General features: G+C 36.8%; 1 protein-coding gene across 1 annotated transcript in view; it reads right to left on the reverse strand.

Annotated features, from left to right (window-relative positions):
* Window positions 1-1,443: 1,443 nt before the first annotated feature.
* Window positions 1,444-14,980, reverse strand: part of SGCZ (sarcoglycan zeta) — a 779,950-nt gene continuing 766,413 nt past the window's right edge. The window contains exon 12 of the mRNA XM_059721776.1: window positions 1,444-14,515. Within this exon, the coding sequence (XP_059577759.1) occupies window positions 14,321-14,515 (195 nt within the window). The 3' untranslated portion in view covers window positions 1,444-14,320. The remainder of the gene's footprint in view (window positions 14,516-14,980) is intronic.

Consider the following 14,980-nt stretch of genomic DNA (forward strand, 5'->3'; position numbering starts at 1 on the left):
GGAAGTTTAACAATATTACACTTTGTTATTTCATATTTGTAGCAGTCCAGTCACCTAGTGAGGAAGAAAAGAGCAATGAGGAAAGAAATGCAAAAGACTAGATTCTTGTTTAAGAGATGATACCTTGTATTAGACCAAATAAGAAATCACACAAAAAATTATCTTTCTGTGATTGCTTAGTTGGTCTAATAAAAGGTATCGTGTCTGAACCAAGCATTCTAGTCTTCTGTATTTCTTTTTGTCTCAGACCAACAGGAAATACATCCCTGATACATCCCTGTATAATATGTATTACCAAATACATACCAATACATACCAAATACATCCCTGAAATAAGGAAAGGAAAAGATTTCAATGTTAAAAATCAACTGACAATGAAATGGAAGTACACAACAGAATAATATTTTCTGAAAAGTTGGATCATATGGTCCCTTGAGCATAATCTTACCTATAGAGTCATTGCTTGTTACATAATTGATACCAAATATCAAAGAATCCATGTTATAGAGTTAATATTTTCACAAGAGTAAGTGTTCTGAATATTGTCAGTGTATTTGGTTTGGCGAGCCTTTTCTCCAACAATGGGAAAGCAAATACAGCAAACACTTCTTTTTTCTAAAATATTTATTGTGGCAAGTATTAAAAAAAAGCAACCAAAAAAACCCCTGTTTTCCATTTACTTGAGTTCTCTACTATTTTTTGGCAATAACTAGGGCAATGTATCCTACCATGGCTGTCACATGAATTTCTTGTTTGATTTTTAAATACTGCTCCCCTTTCCCCACCCTCCCCCCCCCAAAAAAAAAGAAAGAAAAGAAAAAGAAACGGCTCCAATGCCATGAAACAGCTGGTTAATAAACAGTTGCCATCTGCACTGGTTTCATCTTTTAAGGACTGAAATTTATTTTCCTTATCTTCTCATGTGGAGTCCTGGGGTACTCATTCCCTCAGTACCGTCCAGAGTACCAACAGCGTGAGCAAACTATACTGAGCCAGGTAAACTGTGAATTCAGGCTGCTAGTATCCAGTACATGCTGACAAAATGCTGCTTCAGCTATGTAGCTCATTTTAAGGTCCTTGTAGTTGCTGCACTTCACATGGCTAATTGGTATAATTCACTCTCAAACACTCATGTTCATATGTAGGTTGGATTTATTTCTTCCCGTAAGTGCAGAAAGCACCTAGCTACTTAGCATGTAATGGACGTAAACATAAGCCAAATAATTACTAAGAATTACTAAAACTGCACCTCTTATTCTGTATTAAAATGTCCTGTCTCGTTTCCAGGAGACATATTCAAAACTTCTGAAAGATATGAGCTGATTAGATGAAAACTAATGTAAACATCATAGATATAATATAGATAATACTTATAGCTTCCTGGAATAATTCTAAAGAGCATGCCATTATAACAGGAAAATAAATCAAGCTTACGCATTTAACAACAGTTTATACTAAAGACGTTTATTTACATTTATTTAAAAATTGATATAGCTTGTCATACTTCACATGATAATACATTTATATACTTTTTCAGTAATTCTAGTAATAAACAAGGTGTTTTTTTTCCTAAAAGGGAATAATACACTTTTTAGAAATTTTGTGTTGGAATGTAAATTCTTTGTTGTCACTACAACCTAATTAAAGTGATGCTTGCTTGATAAATGATACAGTGTCAAATTTAATTAAGGGTTTCTGTGTTGGTTTTCCTAAAATCAGATAAGGAAGATGCCCAAATCAATGGAAATTAGACTGTTCTGTAAAATGAGAAACAATACAATTTAAATGTATTTTTCCCTTTCAGTTATCAGAAACATATGGCCATTAATAAAGTTTTGTGGTTTACACATATAATTTCAATCTCCTAAAAAGTATATAATGTACTATAGAGAAACAAAAGATTAAGCCAACCGTAGATTAAATCCATGCAAGATTTTGGAAACTGGAGGTAAACAACTAAATCAAAATATTTTAGAGAGCATTTGCAGTAAACTGATTAATCATGTGGTGCCTTGTTCATGAAAAATGTGCTAACATGCATGGAAAAGATATTTATTCTCATGGCACTGCAGAAAGAATCTGCATAGTGTCCCATATTTTCCTAAAGGAAACTGAGTGTATAAATGGTTTATGTTTGATACCAACATTTTAACATGTCTAAAGCTAATCTAAGAACTTTAGCTAGAAAGCATATATATGTGATAATATTAGTCAAACGGGATTTGTGTGAAGGGCCGTACATAGAATGCGTGCTAGGAAGTGCAGAAAGTAGGTTTAAATTAGGGAGAATGATACCAGATGGTCTTTTGGGGGGTTTAGGACTGTGATTTGTTTTCACTGGAAAGATGTTTTTTGTTACATTTCTACCATTAGCTTTTCACAGGTGCCAAATCTAGATTTCAAAACATAATAAGAAATGTCTGCTTTTTAAGAAACTGTTTTTTTCATGACTGAACTTTTTTTAATCACTGTGGATTGAAAATAAACCTACTTGTTCTGTTCGCTCCCAGAAATGGCTTTAAAAGATATGCCTAATAAAGGGAAATACAAGAAAATAATGATATGTGCTGGCTATCTTGTTTTATAAAAAGTGTTAAACATAAAGGAAATATGTTTGTTTGTTTGTTTGTTTATTTATTTGGCTTCTTTACTTTTCATTCCATCCAGGAAGAGCACACACCAACTGCAGAAACTTCCATTGCCTGACCAAGGGTTTTTGAACCCGAAAGCTTGCTTAATAGTTGTTTTTCAATTATTTAAGTTGGTCTAATAGAAGATATCAGATTCACCCAAAGAACCTTGTCAAACATAAAGGAATGTATATGATTGATTACCTTTTTATTTTCCATGTATCCCAGAATAATACACTTAAAGATGCATTCCTTCATGTCTCTAATACCCATCTTGAAGTGCTGGGTAAATAAGTACAGGACTGGTCCCTGTATGTATTTGAAACTTGCTCCTTTCTCCTCCCCTTCTTCAAAAATCATCATGAAGGGTCTGGAATAAGAATCATTGTAGCAATCTGGAATAAATCAGACCTCCATTTGCTATCAGTAATAAATGTCTAATGGCATAAGAGACTGATGAATAAAGAACTTTTTAACAATCCGTATTCTCTTCCCACGTCTCGGGGCATGCTGTTTTTAAAAGCCCAGACAAAAACAAAAATGTAAATGGGGATTTATTACTCTCACCTTTCAGCTGGAAACTTCCTCATATATATATATATCTCCCTCGCTTTAATATGTTTTCCTTTTTTCCTGCTCTTTCTTTCCTCACTCTCTCTATTTCATTAGTTTTGCTTCAAGGCTCCCTTTTTTCTCTTTCCATTTGCATCTCCATTACAAATTAGGACTCCACAAATTAGGACTCCAGCTGAAACTGGAAGAGAGTGAAAAATATCCCTCTAACCTGAGAGAGAAAGAGACTTTCTGAGCTAATCAGGAGAGAAGTTGAGGAAAGAAGATGGGGAAGGATTTCAACTGGTAAAACCGTCAGGGATTTGTTGGGATATGCATTCAAGATCCATAGACCTTTAGCCCTTCCTCCTTAGGGATACTTTGGTTCTATCTGAACCTTAGAGGCACGTCTACACATGCAATTAGTGTGATGTAATAAACTTCAGCATATATCATGCCTGAATTAATTTTTCCCAGGCACTACATTTGAACATGTGCCTAGGACTGCAGCATGTTGACCCAGAACAGAGCAGCCTTGGCTGGCAGGGAGCCCAGGGGGGTCAGCCTGCCAGCTTGGAATTGCTCCATCCCAGGTCTATGTAGTGTAGAGGGGCTGGCTGGGACATAAGGGTGCATCAGTGCAGAGCTAGCCAGCAGGCAGCCCTGCACAGAAGCACTCTCATACCTCAGCCAGCCCTGTTACATGTCTACATGTGCACTGTGGTACACTAAGTAACACCACAGCAGGATAGTAATTATATTTACAAGTATTAACCTGCAGAGGTGTTTAGTAGTTTACTGTGACCTAATAGGGCAGTACATGTAGATGCAGAGACTTTACTGTGGAGCTTTTTAGGCAACTCTGCAGTAAATGTCTCTTGTAGACACACCCTAGATCACTCCCCTCCGCCACAAGTGTAACTAGTACAGATGATGCCTTCTAGGAAAAAAATCCTAAACTGCCACATTGAGCCCATCAAGCTTATTGGCTACTGTTAGATGATAGATATCTCCTCTTTCCAGGATGCCCCTCTAGATTCACAATAGAGTTTCTGAAATGTTCAGAGAGAGAACAGATCATGTCAGGGATCTCAATTTGATTATTTGGGTGGTTTGGGTTTTTTTGCCTGATTTTCCCTCCCACCATGCCTTAGTCAGGAAAAGGGGCACGTGACTTCAGACTGTGGCTGGTACTAGTCCCCCTAAGACTTAGCACTGATTATTTTTTTAAATTACAGCCCTGTAAGAACAAATTGTATGTAATTTGCATTGTGATGAATACAGATACACTACTTTTGTTTCTCTCATGTTTTAACATGTCCAAAGCGAGTGTGTTGATATTCCATTTTGACTAGTCAGCAAACACAAAGCACCCAATGAGCTAAAATCCAAATTACATACACAGAAAAATTCAAAGTGTTTTAGAAGCAGTACATAAAGTCATGTAAATTGATAAAATATATTTAGCACAAATATTTGATAAAAACTTGGAACATGATAAAAATCTTGTGAAATCAGTAGACTTGCATTGACTTCAATAGGGTTTGGATAAAATCCTTAATGTTCTGGGGTGTGTTCATTCTATTTGTCATGAACAACCACCAAGAGCGTCTTATGACAATTACTGAAGCAGCTCATGGTACTTATTTCTAAATTGCTATTTTTCTTCTTTTTTGCAGATGCTTGCTAAGAAGAGTCAGAAAAGGCGAGTTCCTGGGCAGAATAGCATAGACTTGATTTATTTTATATGTGACTTTCCACTTGATCAGCTCTGTAAACTCTTTCCTATTGTTAATAATAGCCTATGGGGCAGCAGAATGACCATTTTCTTTCATTAAAAAATACTCAAGTTTTCAGCTGCATTACTCCTGTGTACACCTGGAAGAAAGCCAGTTCTGATTTACTGCCTGGAAATAATTACTGTCCTCTAAAAACTAAATAATAGGTTGAGCTGTTCACTGCTCTTTCAGTGCTTAGGTTCTTATTCACAGCTGGCCAAAGGTACAGTTACAGCAACTTCAGTTGAAGTGTGAAGGTCTGGTCTCTGGATTGAAGTATTTTTGTAAGATAAGGACATGACAGACCTTGACTATCCTACTGTGTTCTTAAGCCTTGTGAGTTTATTCGTAAGATCCCTTCCTTAGATGACCCTACACCAGCTTTCGCGTATTGGTAATCTAAACGCAGAGAAGTATTTGAGTAATAAAAGGTGCAATGTAAATGGTAGGTATTGTCATCACTAGAATGAAAAGTAATTCTAAAAAGAGTTAAAATTGCAGGAGAAACCAATACAATAGGAATAAGAACCTTAATTTATATAGGATATGAGATTATTATGTTGCCCACAAGGAGCAAAATTAGGATATAAGAATGTTATCATGCTACCCTCTAGAAGCAATATTTTGATGTAATTTAATAAAACTGCATTTTGTAATACTAAAATGATCAACAGGGTGTAGAAGGACACATGATTACCATATGGAACAACCTCTCTATTCTAGTTGCTTAGAAAGCTGTAAGTAGGGACCTAATGAATTTGTGATTTTGGTGGAAACCGTAAATTTGGTTGGACTTCACAAAAAAGCCCACTCCACACAAAGAAGCACAGAGACCACAAAAAAGCCCCAAATTGGCAGGGAGTGGGGTAAAAAAAAAAAAAAAAAATGCCACAAAAACAGAAAATGGAGGGAAGCCCTCACATCCTGAAGCACACAGGAAGGGAAAGGTGGGGAGAAGGGGGAGTACAATGGGCCCCCTCTATGCCTCTGACTGAGGGGCCCTGAAAGTCCTGTCCCTCCCTGGAGATTCTCAATCTCCAGGGAGGGACAGGACTTCCAGGGCCCCTTGGCCAATCAGAAGTGTAGGGGAGCTGCTCCACACTGCCATGAAAATGGCAACCAGTGCCATGCTTAGACCATGACATCAGGGGCAGCCACAGTGGCAGATTAAGGTTTCTTGGAGCCCTGGGCAAACAGAAAATTGGAGGCCACCCACCAGGTGAGGGCAGGTTCCCTCTGTGTCTGCCAGGGGGCTGAGACTAGTCCTGCCCAGCCTTCTTGGCACATCTGGATTGAGTCAGGGGGCACAAGCACCACTGTGGTGAAGGTAGCCTTGGCCCAGGCCTGACCCGGCCCCTACACCTGGAGGGTGTCACAAAACTGGGGCTGTGGTCCTCCAGTGCTGTGGGAGAAGCCAAGGTCAGGACTTGGGCTGGGGCTGGGGCCAGGGATGGCTAGTGGCAGGAACACGAGTCCTGTACCACCCTAGGCTACCTACCTGCCCCTCCACCAGCTCCAGTGGGGTGGGGATGGGCTGTCCAGTCTCATCGTGTCCCATTGGTGCTGGTGGCCACCCACAGATGGTGGAGAACAGGAGTGGGAGTGGGGCTGCCCATGGGATCTCCTGGCAATAGATGGCCCCAGGAAGCCGCAGCCACCTGCATGGAGACCCGCACCCATCCTCTAGCCTTTGGTCCTGGCCTGGCTGGAGGGAAGGAGGAGTGTGCAGGATTGGCAGGGGCCCCTGGGCCTAGGCCAAACTGGCCTGCGTGTTAATCTGCCCCTGAGCAGCCGCCCCAAATTCAGTAGGTCCCTAGACATAAATGCATATTGTTAACAGCTTGGAACATCTTGTATTATGTATTTATTCAACACCATTTAAAACTTTTTTTGGTGAATTTTAAAGTAATTTTAAATAAAAGAGAATAAAGAGGGTAGGCCTATTCAGTTTTAAAATGAGATATTTGAGGGGGGACATTTTAAGGGCATATAAAATACTAAATGGTGAAGAGAAAGTCAATAAGGATGTGTTATTTACTCTTTCACAATACAAGGAATAGGAGTCACAAATGGAAGCTAGTAGGTATTAAGTTTAAAACTAACAAAAGGAAATTCTTTTTCACAGTATGTAATTAAAGTGTAGAACTCATTGCCAACAGGTGTTGTGGAAGCCGACAGTTAGCCAGATTCAAAAAGGGATTGGCCAAATTCTTGGAGGAAAGGGGCATCAGCAGCTATTGAATATGGAATTTAGGGATACAGCCCCTGAATCAGAACTACCTAGATTTTAAAAGCTGGAGGCTGCAAGTAAGAAAGGAACAGTGGAAAAAGCCCTGGTCATATCCTCGCTTTCAGCATCCCCCCACTGCCACTGTGACACAGGATACTGGGCAAGATGGACCTACGGTTTGACCCAGAAAAAGGCAATTCTTATGTTCTTATGTTTTTAAAAAGCAGCGTGGAGAGATGATCAGTACTTTCTGTATTCATTACAATAGGAAGAATTCATTTTGACATTTCCTATCTTTATTCTGCTGATTATAAGACATGAATTTTTCCTGAACAACCTATTATCCTCTATGGCAGAACAGTTTCCTGCCTGTGATTCCCAGTAAGGTACAAGTCACAATAATTTTACATTTGGCTTTAGAGCCCCAAACCTTCCTGTGAATGAGTACAGCTGTTATTTTTGGAGGCTGGACTAAAGAAAGACAGGATTTCCCTCAAATTAAAACCCTGCGCTTCCTAGGGTGAAACTGTTTAAAACACGCCTGATTTAGGAGGAAAAATGTGCATGCTATAGTCTAAAATAGAAAATTATTAAATACATCACTGGCCAGCCTGGAAATCTCTTAGTGGTGGAAAGCTGAGTCCCTGCCATTTCCCCTCAGCTGCTAACAAATGGGATGCGCCCGGAGCACTAACTGTATCCAGCTGCTGTAATGCCTGTTCTAATCTTACATTTAATATTTTCTAAGGCTGCTCTAGTTTATGCTGGTGGCTGAACTGATCCCTGGCAGGCCTCACAAGGAAGTTGATATACATGTGGTGGAAAGCCACCTTTGCTTTCCAGCTCAGGTTTAGTGCCAGTGGTAGCTTGGATGGCTTGAAGCTCCCTTTTTTCCCTCTATGCAGAAGTCCTAAAGCATACTGGCCCGTAGGTATCTATGAGAGAGCTGCAGAGAAGATAACATGGTCAAAAGCTCAGAGAAGCAGCTGCTTCTCCAGATCCCATGGTCCTAAAACAGTGTGTGCCCTACTTAGACAGAACCAGGGTGGAAATCAAGGACATGCCTTTTCTAGGTCATTCTAATACTTTTCTTTTGCTTCTATGACAAGCAACAAAATAGAGAACAATGGAATGATTAGATAGGAAGTAAAAGAAACAACATATTCAAATTTCTAAAGCATGTAATTATTTGGTTCAGCTCAGGATCCAGAGAAAGTTTCAGAGAAATAGTTATTTTAGAAAAGTAAAAAGTTTGCATCAATCAGTTCCATTCTACTATGATTGGTGTAGGTTCAAAATACATTAATAATATACTCGATAATTTCAAAATCATCAAACTTCGTGGAATAGAAAGAACTAGCCCAAACCTTAATTACTTGGTTCTTAATAGATTTTCTTAATGACTACTTTATTGGTACCTTTGTATTATTCACTGAGGGTCTGATTTATATTTATACTAATGATACATTTACATTTCAGTCACTACACTGACCACTGCTTGTGAAGACATACTCGATTTAGTTTTAAATTATCAGTGTAATATTGGTACTGGATAATTTAGCACAGGCTAGATACCTGAGTATTTAGTGAGCTTTGCAGATTGTACTAAGCTCTTTGCTGCTATGGTTACAGTTGTAACAGCACACAAATTAAGTAGGTACACGTGAGCTGCAGCTATGATAGTATGAAGAGGCTTCTGAAGAGGGACAAATATAATTTATATTCATTTTAAGGCCCCTTTATGCTTTCAGAGTTATAGTAAAGTAGCCTTAATATAAATTAGAATCACAACCTTTGTTTTAACTTCTCCAAGTTTGGCATGAAAAAAAAATCCATGCACTTTGTAGTATGTAGTCAACATGCTGCTTGGTGATTTTCAAGAACTCATCATATGTCCTTAGCAGTCTGTGTTGTATGTAGACAAATTGATAACAGTTATCTCAAAATGACAACTTTAGAACATAAAAGAGGGAATGTGCTAATAAAAATGATCTTTAAATAGAAGATACTCAGAAAAAATATACATCTCTCATCTTTACAAAGCCGCATCTAAGTATCCTTGAATGCATTCTGATACTTGTTTTGCTATTTTATCTATCATACTTATATATGGTTATACAGTAGCACCAGATGGAAGTACTAAAACCAAATACAAACTACAGTAGAGACTTTAAAATCTCTGTTAATTACATGCCGTGAAAGTTCCATCTTTCCAAGAAAATCAATTTCCAACTTCCAAAACCTTGCTTTTTCCCAACCTAAAAGTTCTCAAGCAAACCAAAACAAAAATCCTGAAATATAGTATATTGTTTTTGAATAATGTTTTCTACAATTTATAAGACAGACAATCCATTTAAATAGAAAAAGATTTGTTTTACATAAAGCAAGAGAGAATACAAAAGCACAGCTTTTGTAATTTTGGTAATATTGCAGTTTTACAAACATATTGCATAGTATGTGTAAGAAAATAGTTCATCTTTTTATATATCTATGTACATAAGAAGAGCATTAAGATGAAAGTTACAAAAAAAAAATGTTTAGCAGATCTTTACCAAAGTACTTTTTAAAATAATATGACACTCAAACTCATATCCAATTTGCATCTGCATGACAGTGAATCAGCTGATAACACTTTATTAGTCTAAATTTGGCTTTTATTTTAGTAACATTTAGACAATGACTTAGAAACTCTAAGAGAAAAAAAAATCATAGGTTACTAACAGCTGAGCATCCTTAACAACCTTCATCAGCTTTTTTCAATCCCTATGGCTCTTATCTTTGATTCGTGCTTAATAGCCCTCTGTTTCTAAATTAGTCTAAAGTGAATTGTGTTATCTAGTTAAACCACTGTGCAGGCAACACCATATAAACTTCAATTTAGGCAAGCAATTTTTTTGGCCCATTTTGGGCTGTACACTCTTTCCTCTTTACATGATTTCATGCACAAGTGAAATACCTTATTATGCATGATTAGCAACATAATTCGATGATGCTGACATCTTCCCCTATGAAAAGATAACTGAACAACCCACAGCTCAAAATGCTGCACAGATCAAAAGCATATTACTATTTCATGTTGTAATTACAACTTTTTTTATCTTATTATCCCAACAAAATTAGTAGAAGCAGCAGTGTCATAGTGTGAGATATACTAGAAGTGTTAGTCTTTGGTCTTTAACACTTAACCAAGTAATGAACTGCAGTACAAAACCATATAGGTAACAGTGCTCAAAGAGGTTGTTTGATGTTTTTATTTTCATTTTTTGAACAAGAAAGAGACAGTATCCTTTAAAATTATAACAGGGATATTTTACAGCATATAATACTATCAAAGATATTAAATACATGTGGCTAATAAGGTCTTTTTATATTTTACTGTTGTCATATGGGCAATTCTGAAGAGGTCAAACAACTATCAAACCATTTTAGTAGTGCCCAAACTGACATGCTAATACAAAAAGAGGCATTATTTGATACATGTATTTATGTTTTATAAAGCACCTCAGAGGATTATTTTTCGACACAAATTTTCTTTTTCTAATTGGACATTTACCTAAATGAAAGAAAATAGTTCAAAAATTTTCTTTAGGGACCTCCATCCTACTCTGTCACCATAGAATGACTTGTTAATTGGGAAGCTCTTGCCTTAGCCATAACAAGAAGTGACATCTCTTTTCTTAAGAGAGATAGAAGAATGTTCAGCCAGCCAAGCAATCTAACTGGGGAAACATTTGCAGGTGCTTTATCATGAGAAGAATGGTAGATAGTGTAAATAGCCCAAAACAGATTTAAGCAACCAAGATACAATGTGAAGCAGCAGAAACAGGCAGAAAGGACAACTGATAAATATCCTTCAGTGTTGAATAGGGGACCTCTTTTATTTTACACCTCAGCATCATCACACCACATCTAAAACCCATGCCCATGGCTCAGCTTCATAAAACTAGCCCTAAAAGAGTAATGATTTCACTCCCTGTTTAAATATAATCTGAGTCTTCAGAGCTGCCATTTGCCCCCCAAATGAAACAACATCTGTAGGTGTGTACGACTTTTCATACATTTTTTGGACTGTTAGGAACAGAACAACTGGGACATTGTGAGAAAGAATCATTCATCTGTTTTGAAACATCCTCATTTTGTTTGTCTTAGCAGCCCTTCTTGCTTGTTTTTGCATCTCTCATGTGCACATGAGTGTTTAGCTACTGTCAACTCCAAACATTCAAAAATCATTAATCAGGCTCCCAAGAAATCATTATATTGGCTTATAAATAGTGACTTTTTTCTTGTAATCTGCCTTCTTTTTTTAGCCTAATGGAGTGCTCTAGTCACATGTGCAAGTTTTCTTTGCAATCTCACAGACTATAGATGTACTTAAAAAAAAATTCAATGGGGCATCTCACATATTTGAATTGTTACCAGGAGTTTGAACTTAAATTAAAGAATACCATGGTGAGAGTTGGAAACACTGAGCTTTCTTCACAAAACTCTCTTCTCTCTGTTTCTTTTTGTTTGTTTGTTTTTTGATGTAACAAAATTCTATTTAGGCAGAAGTAAAGGAGCTCATAAAGGATGGATCATTCAGCCAGGAATCTACACATGTGCTTCAGGTGACTATTACAGCTCAAATAGCAAATGAATAGACTCATAGCACGATATACTTGCAACACTGTACACCACTCCTTAGGTTTAAATTCATTAATTTGCATATAACTTCATCGTAACATTCTTAACAGTAAAAAAGACTCTGAGTCTGTGTACAGACAGTTTGGGAACAGGTTGAAGATTTATCTTCACTGAATAAATTACTCATTGCATATTATTTGTCCATCTTCTAAATTACCAGCAGATAAGCATAGGTAATTGAATACATGATATTTTGCAGCCATCCACTCCCTTTAAATATAATTTGTCTACATAAACATTATATTACCTGTGAGCACAAGTGAAAGATATTTCTTTCCTTAGAAGGCTCTTTGAATATTAACTGTACAGCTACAATCCCTAAACTCTCTTTTTATATTTCTTTATACTCTGCATTGTAATGAAGGGGCCTGTTCAAAAAAAAAAGAGAGAAGGAAAATAAGAGTTACTGTATGATATATTTTTATCCTATTAAATAAAGGAACTAAAATTTCCAAAAGGAAGTTTAACTGGTCAGTCTTAACTGGCTTAACACCCATCTTTTGAGTGCTGCAAGAGTCTATTTTAAATTCTTGTTCAGAAGCAGGAGATATAATTCTTCCCACAGAATGAAATTCACGCCTTTGAAGAGAGACAACAAAAGTTCAAACACCAGTTAAATGGTGTAGATCTCTTTTGTTGGTCTTCTGCATGGGTGAAGATCACCTGGAGAAAACAAAATAAATCCTATGAAATGAGAATAAAGTAGAAAATTAGCCATATTGTTATGGTTGCTCATTTTCTTGCTTTCCCTTTTTTGGTAAACTGCATATTGGACACAAGTACCTACCTTGTACTGCTTTCCCTGTGTTTTGAACCAGTTTAGAATGCTACAGTAGGGTCAAAATGTGTCCTCCTCTTTCTTAGACCGGAGAAGGGGCACTTGATGCCCAAAAGCTTGTCCAACAGCTCTCCCAACTGTGTATTTAACCCAATAAAAGATATCACAAAAAGTCCTTATGTTCAGAAGCAGCTAAAAGTATGAGTTGGATGGGGGAGTTCAAAAAATATTAAAACATACACTTACCTTATTGTAATCAAGTCATCTTCACAATAGGAAACATTTTTATATGTTTTACATTCCTGGGTTCTGCAAGTTTCACGATACTCTTGTTAAAAAGTGTTATGACAAATTTATCAGCAGCATACCACACTGTCTTTTACTGGAGTCCAATTACCAAGGAAAACCAAAGCAGGTAATGAAATATGATAAAGAAATCCCATATCAGTTAAATAGTAGGTAAATATTGAGAGCTGAGTGGAAATACGGCTGCATTATTTAAACAGAGACTTAATGGTGTCAACATAATATCAGTGTACTTGTTAATATTCTATTTCATTTGATTTAATTAATTAATATATGACCATGTATTTTTAATGATATCACTTTGAAAACTTTAATAAAACACAGTAAGCAAAAAGGATAATAAATGTAGTTAGTGTACTGCTTGTTGATGTTATGCATTACATTAGTACTGATGTGTTTGCACTGTGTTCAAATAGCAGCAGTTAGACATGGCTATAAAAAGAGACAAGATGTACCTTCAAAGATATTCTTTTCTTTTCTTTTTTGCTAACCATAAATTACCTTGTGAAAAGTAACAATTTTATCAGCCATTTCCATATCATTCCATTTCCCTCTTTATCTTGTTCGATCCATAAGCTGTATGTTTTATTTAAAACAATCACTTCACATGCAGTAGCCAAGAAATTACTGCGTAAGGCCATTCAGATTTGATAAACAAGAGCAGATGTCTTTTTCACTCTGGAAAGGTAATATTGCTGAGCGCTTCCAAAATGTACCTAATGTACAAAACCCTAGATTAATAGACAAAGAGTAACAACACACTATTTTAAAGAAACAAAACTCAGGGAGGGATTCTGTCTCTTTTTTTGTTAAAAACCAAGTACTGAATTTAATTGTTTAGTAAAGCAAGCATCACACAATGCTTCAAAATTTTAAAATTCAGGGATAAAAGTTTACATCCAAAAAGATGAATGGAAAATTGTGCTTTCAGACAGTAAAGTTATTTATCATACAGGGATTACCAATTCATCTCACCATTGGATTCTGGGCAAATTTGTATATGTACCGTATATATATATATGTGCAGTTCATATCCAGGTCCTGCAAAAATCTAAAACTATGTGCTTCACTTCATGTAGCAAAGGCACCTGTGTTATTCTCCCTTTTGGACAAAAGGTGATTTTATGATCCAGGTTTCCTGATGAAGACTACATTTATTTCTGAATATCTCACTCCCATCTCTACATTGAGTGGTAACACGAGCCACAAGAGAAGGCAGCGTTGTATTCCTGCTTACGCTGGAAGAAGTTGCTCTGCAGGCCATTTGAAGCTTCTGACTTGTCACAAGGGAAACCGGGCAGAATTGTGAAGCAGAGGGACAGTAACAAAGGCTATTCTGGTGTGAGGAAAAATTGGAGTCAGTTCAGCTCCACAAGCAGATGTTGCTACTGGATTGACATGTGGAGCCTGCTCCTGCCGGGGACAAGTAAAGTTTACCACTGGGACAGACGCAGACCTCGTAGATAGTCTGTCGAGGAGCTGAAGAGCTAGGTGAGGAAGATGAAAAGGAACCCATGGGTAGATTTCCCAGTCGGATTGTATCTGCATTTAAAAATATCTACAGGGAGAAGAAAGGAACAAGATAATTTAATGTCTATCTGGATCCCAATATAATTAAAAAAAATGTATTCTGATGCATAACCACATAACCATTTGACTTTATGAAGAGTTAAGATTTTTTTCTGTTTCTCCTGTGATGTGCTGTTGAATACACAGTATATGCAAATACCTCTTAATATCTCTCCCAAGATTATCATTTAGCCATTTGTAACAATCATACAATAACACTGCTATAATGTTTCCTGACCAGGTTGAATTCTCTTGTGTATCTTTTATAATAAAAAATAACTCATTCCATGCAGAAGCATCTCCCAACCTTGAACAACTGATACTTTAATAAGTGTGAAATGGCTTTAAAGGGCATTCTGCAGCATGTTTCTTTACATAGTAAAATGTATCGTTGAAATATGCTAAATTGAATAATGTTAACAATAGCTATATGCAGAGAATAATATAAGAAGGG

Source organism: Alligator mississippiensis, chromosome 2 (assembly GCF_030867095.1).
Source record: "Alligator mississippiensis isolate rAllMis1 chromosome 2, rAllMis1, whole genome shotgun sequence".
NCBI lineage: Eukaryota > Metazoa > Chordata > Crocodylia > Alligatoridae > Alligator > Alligator mississippiensis.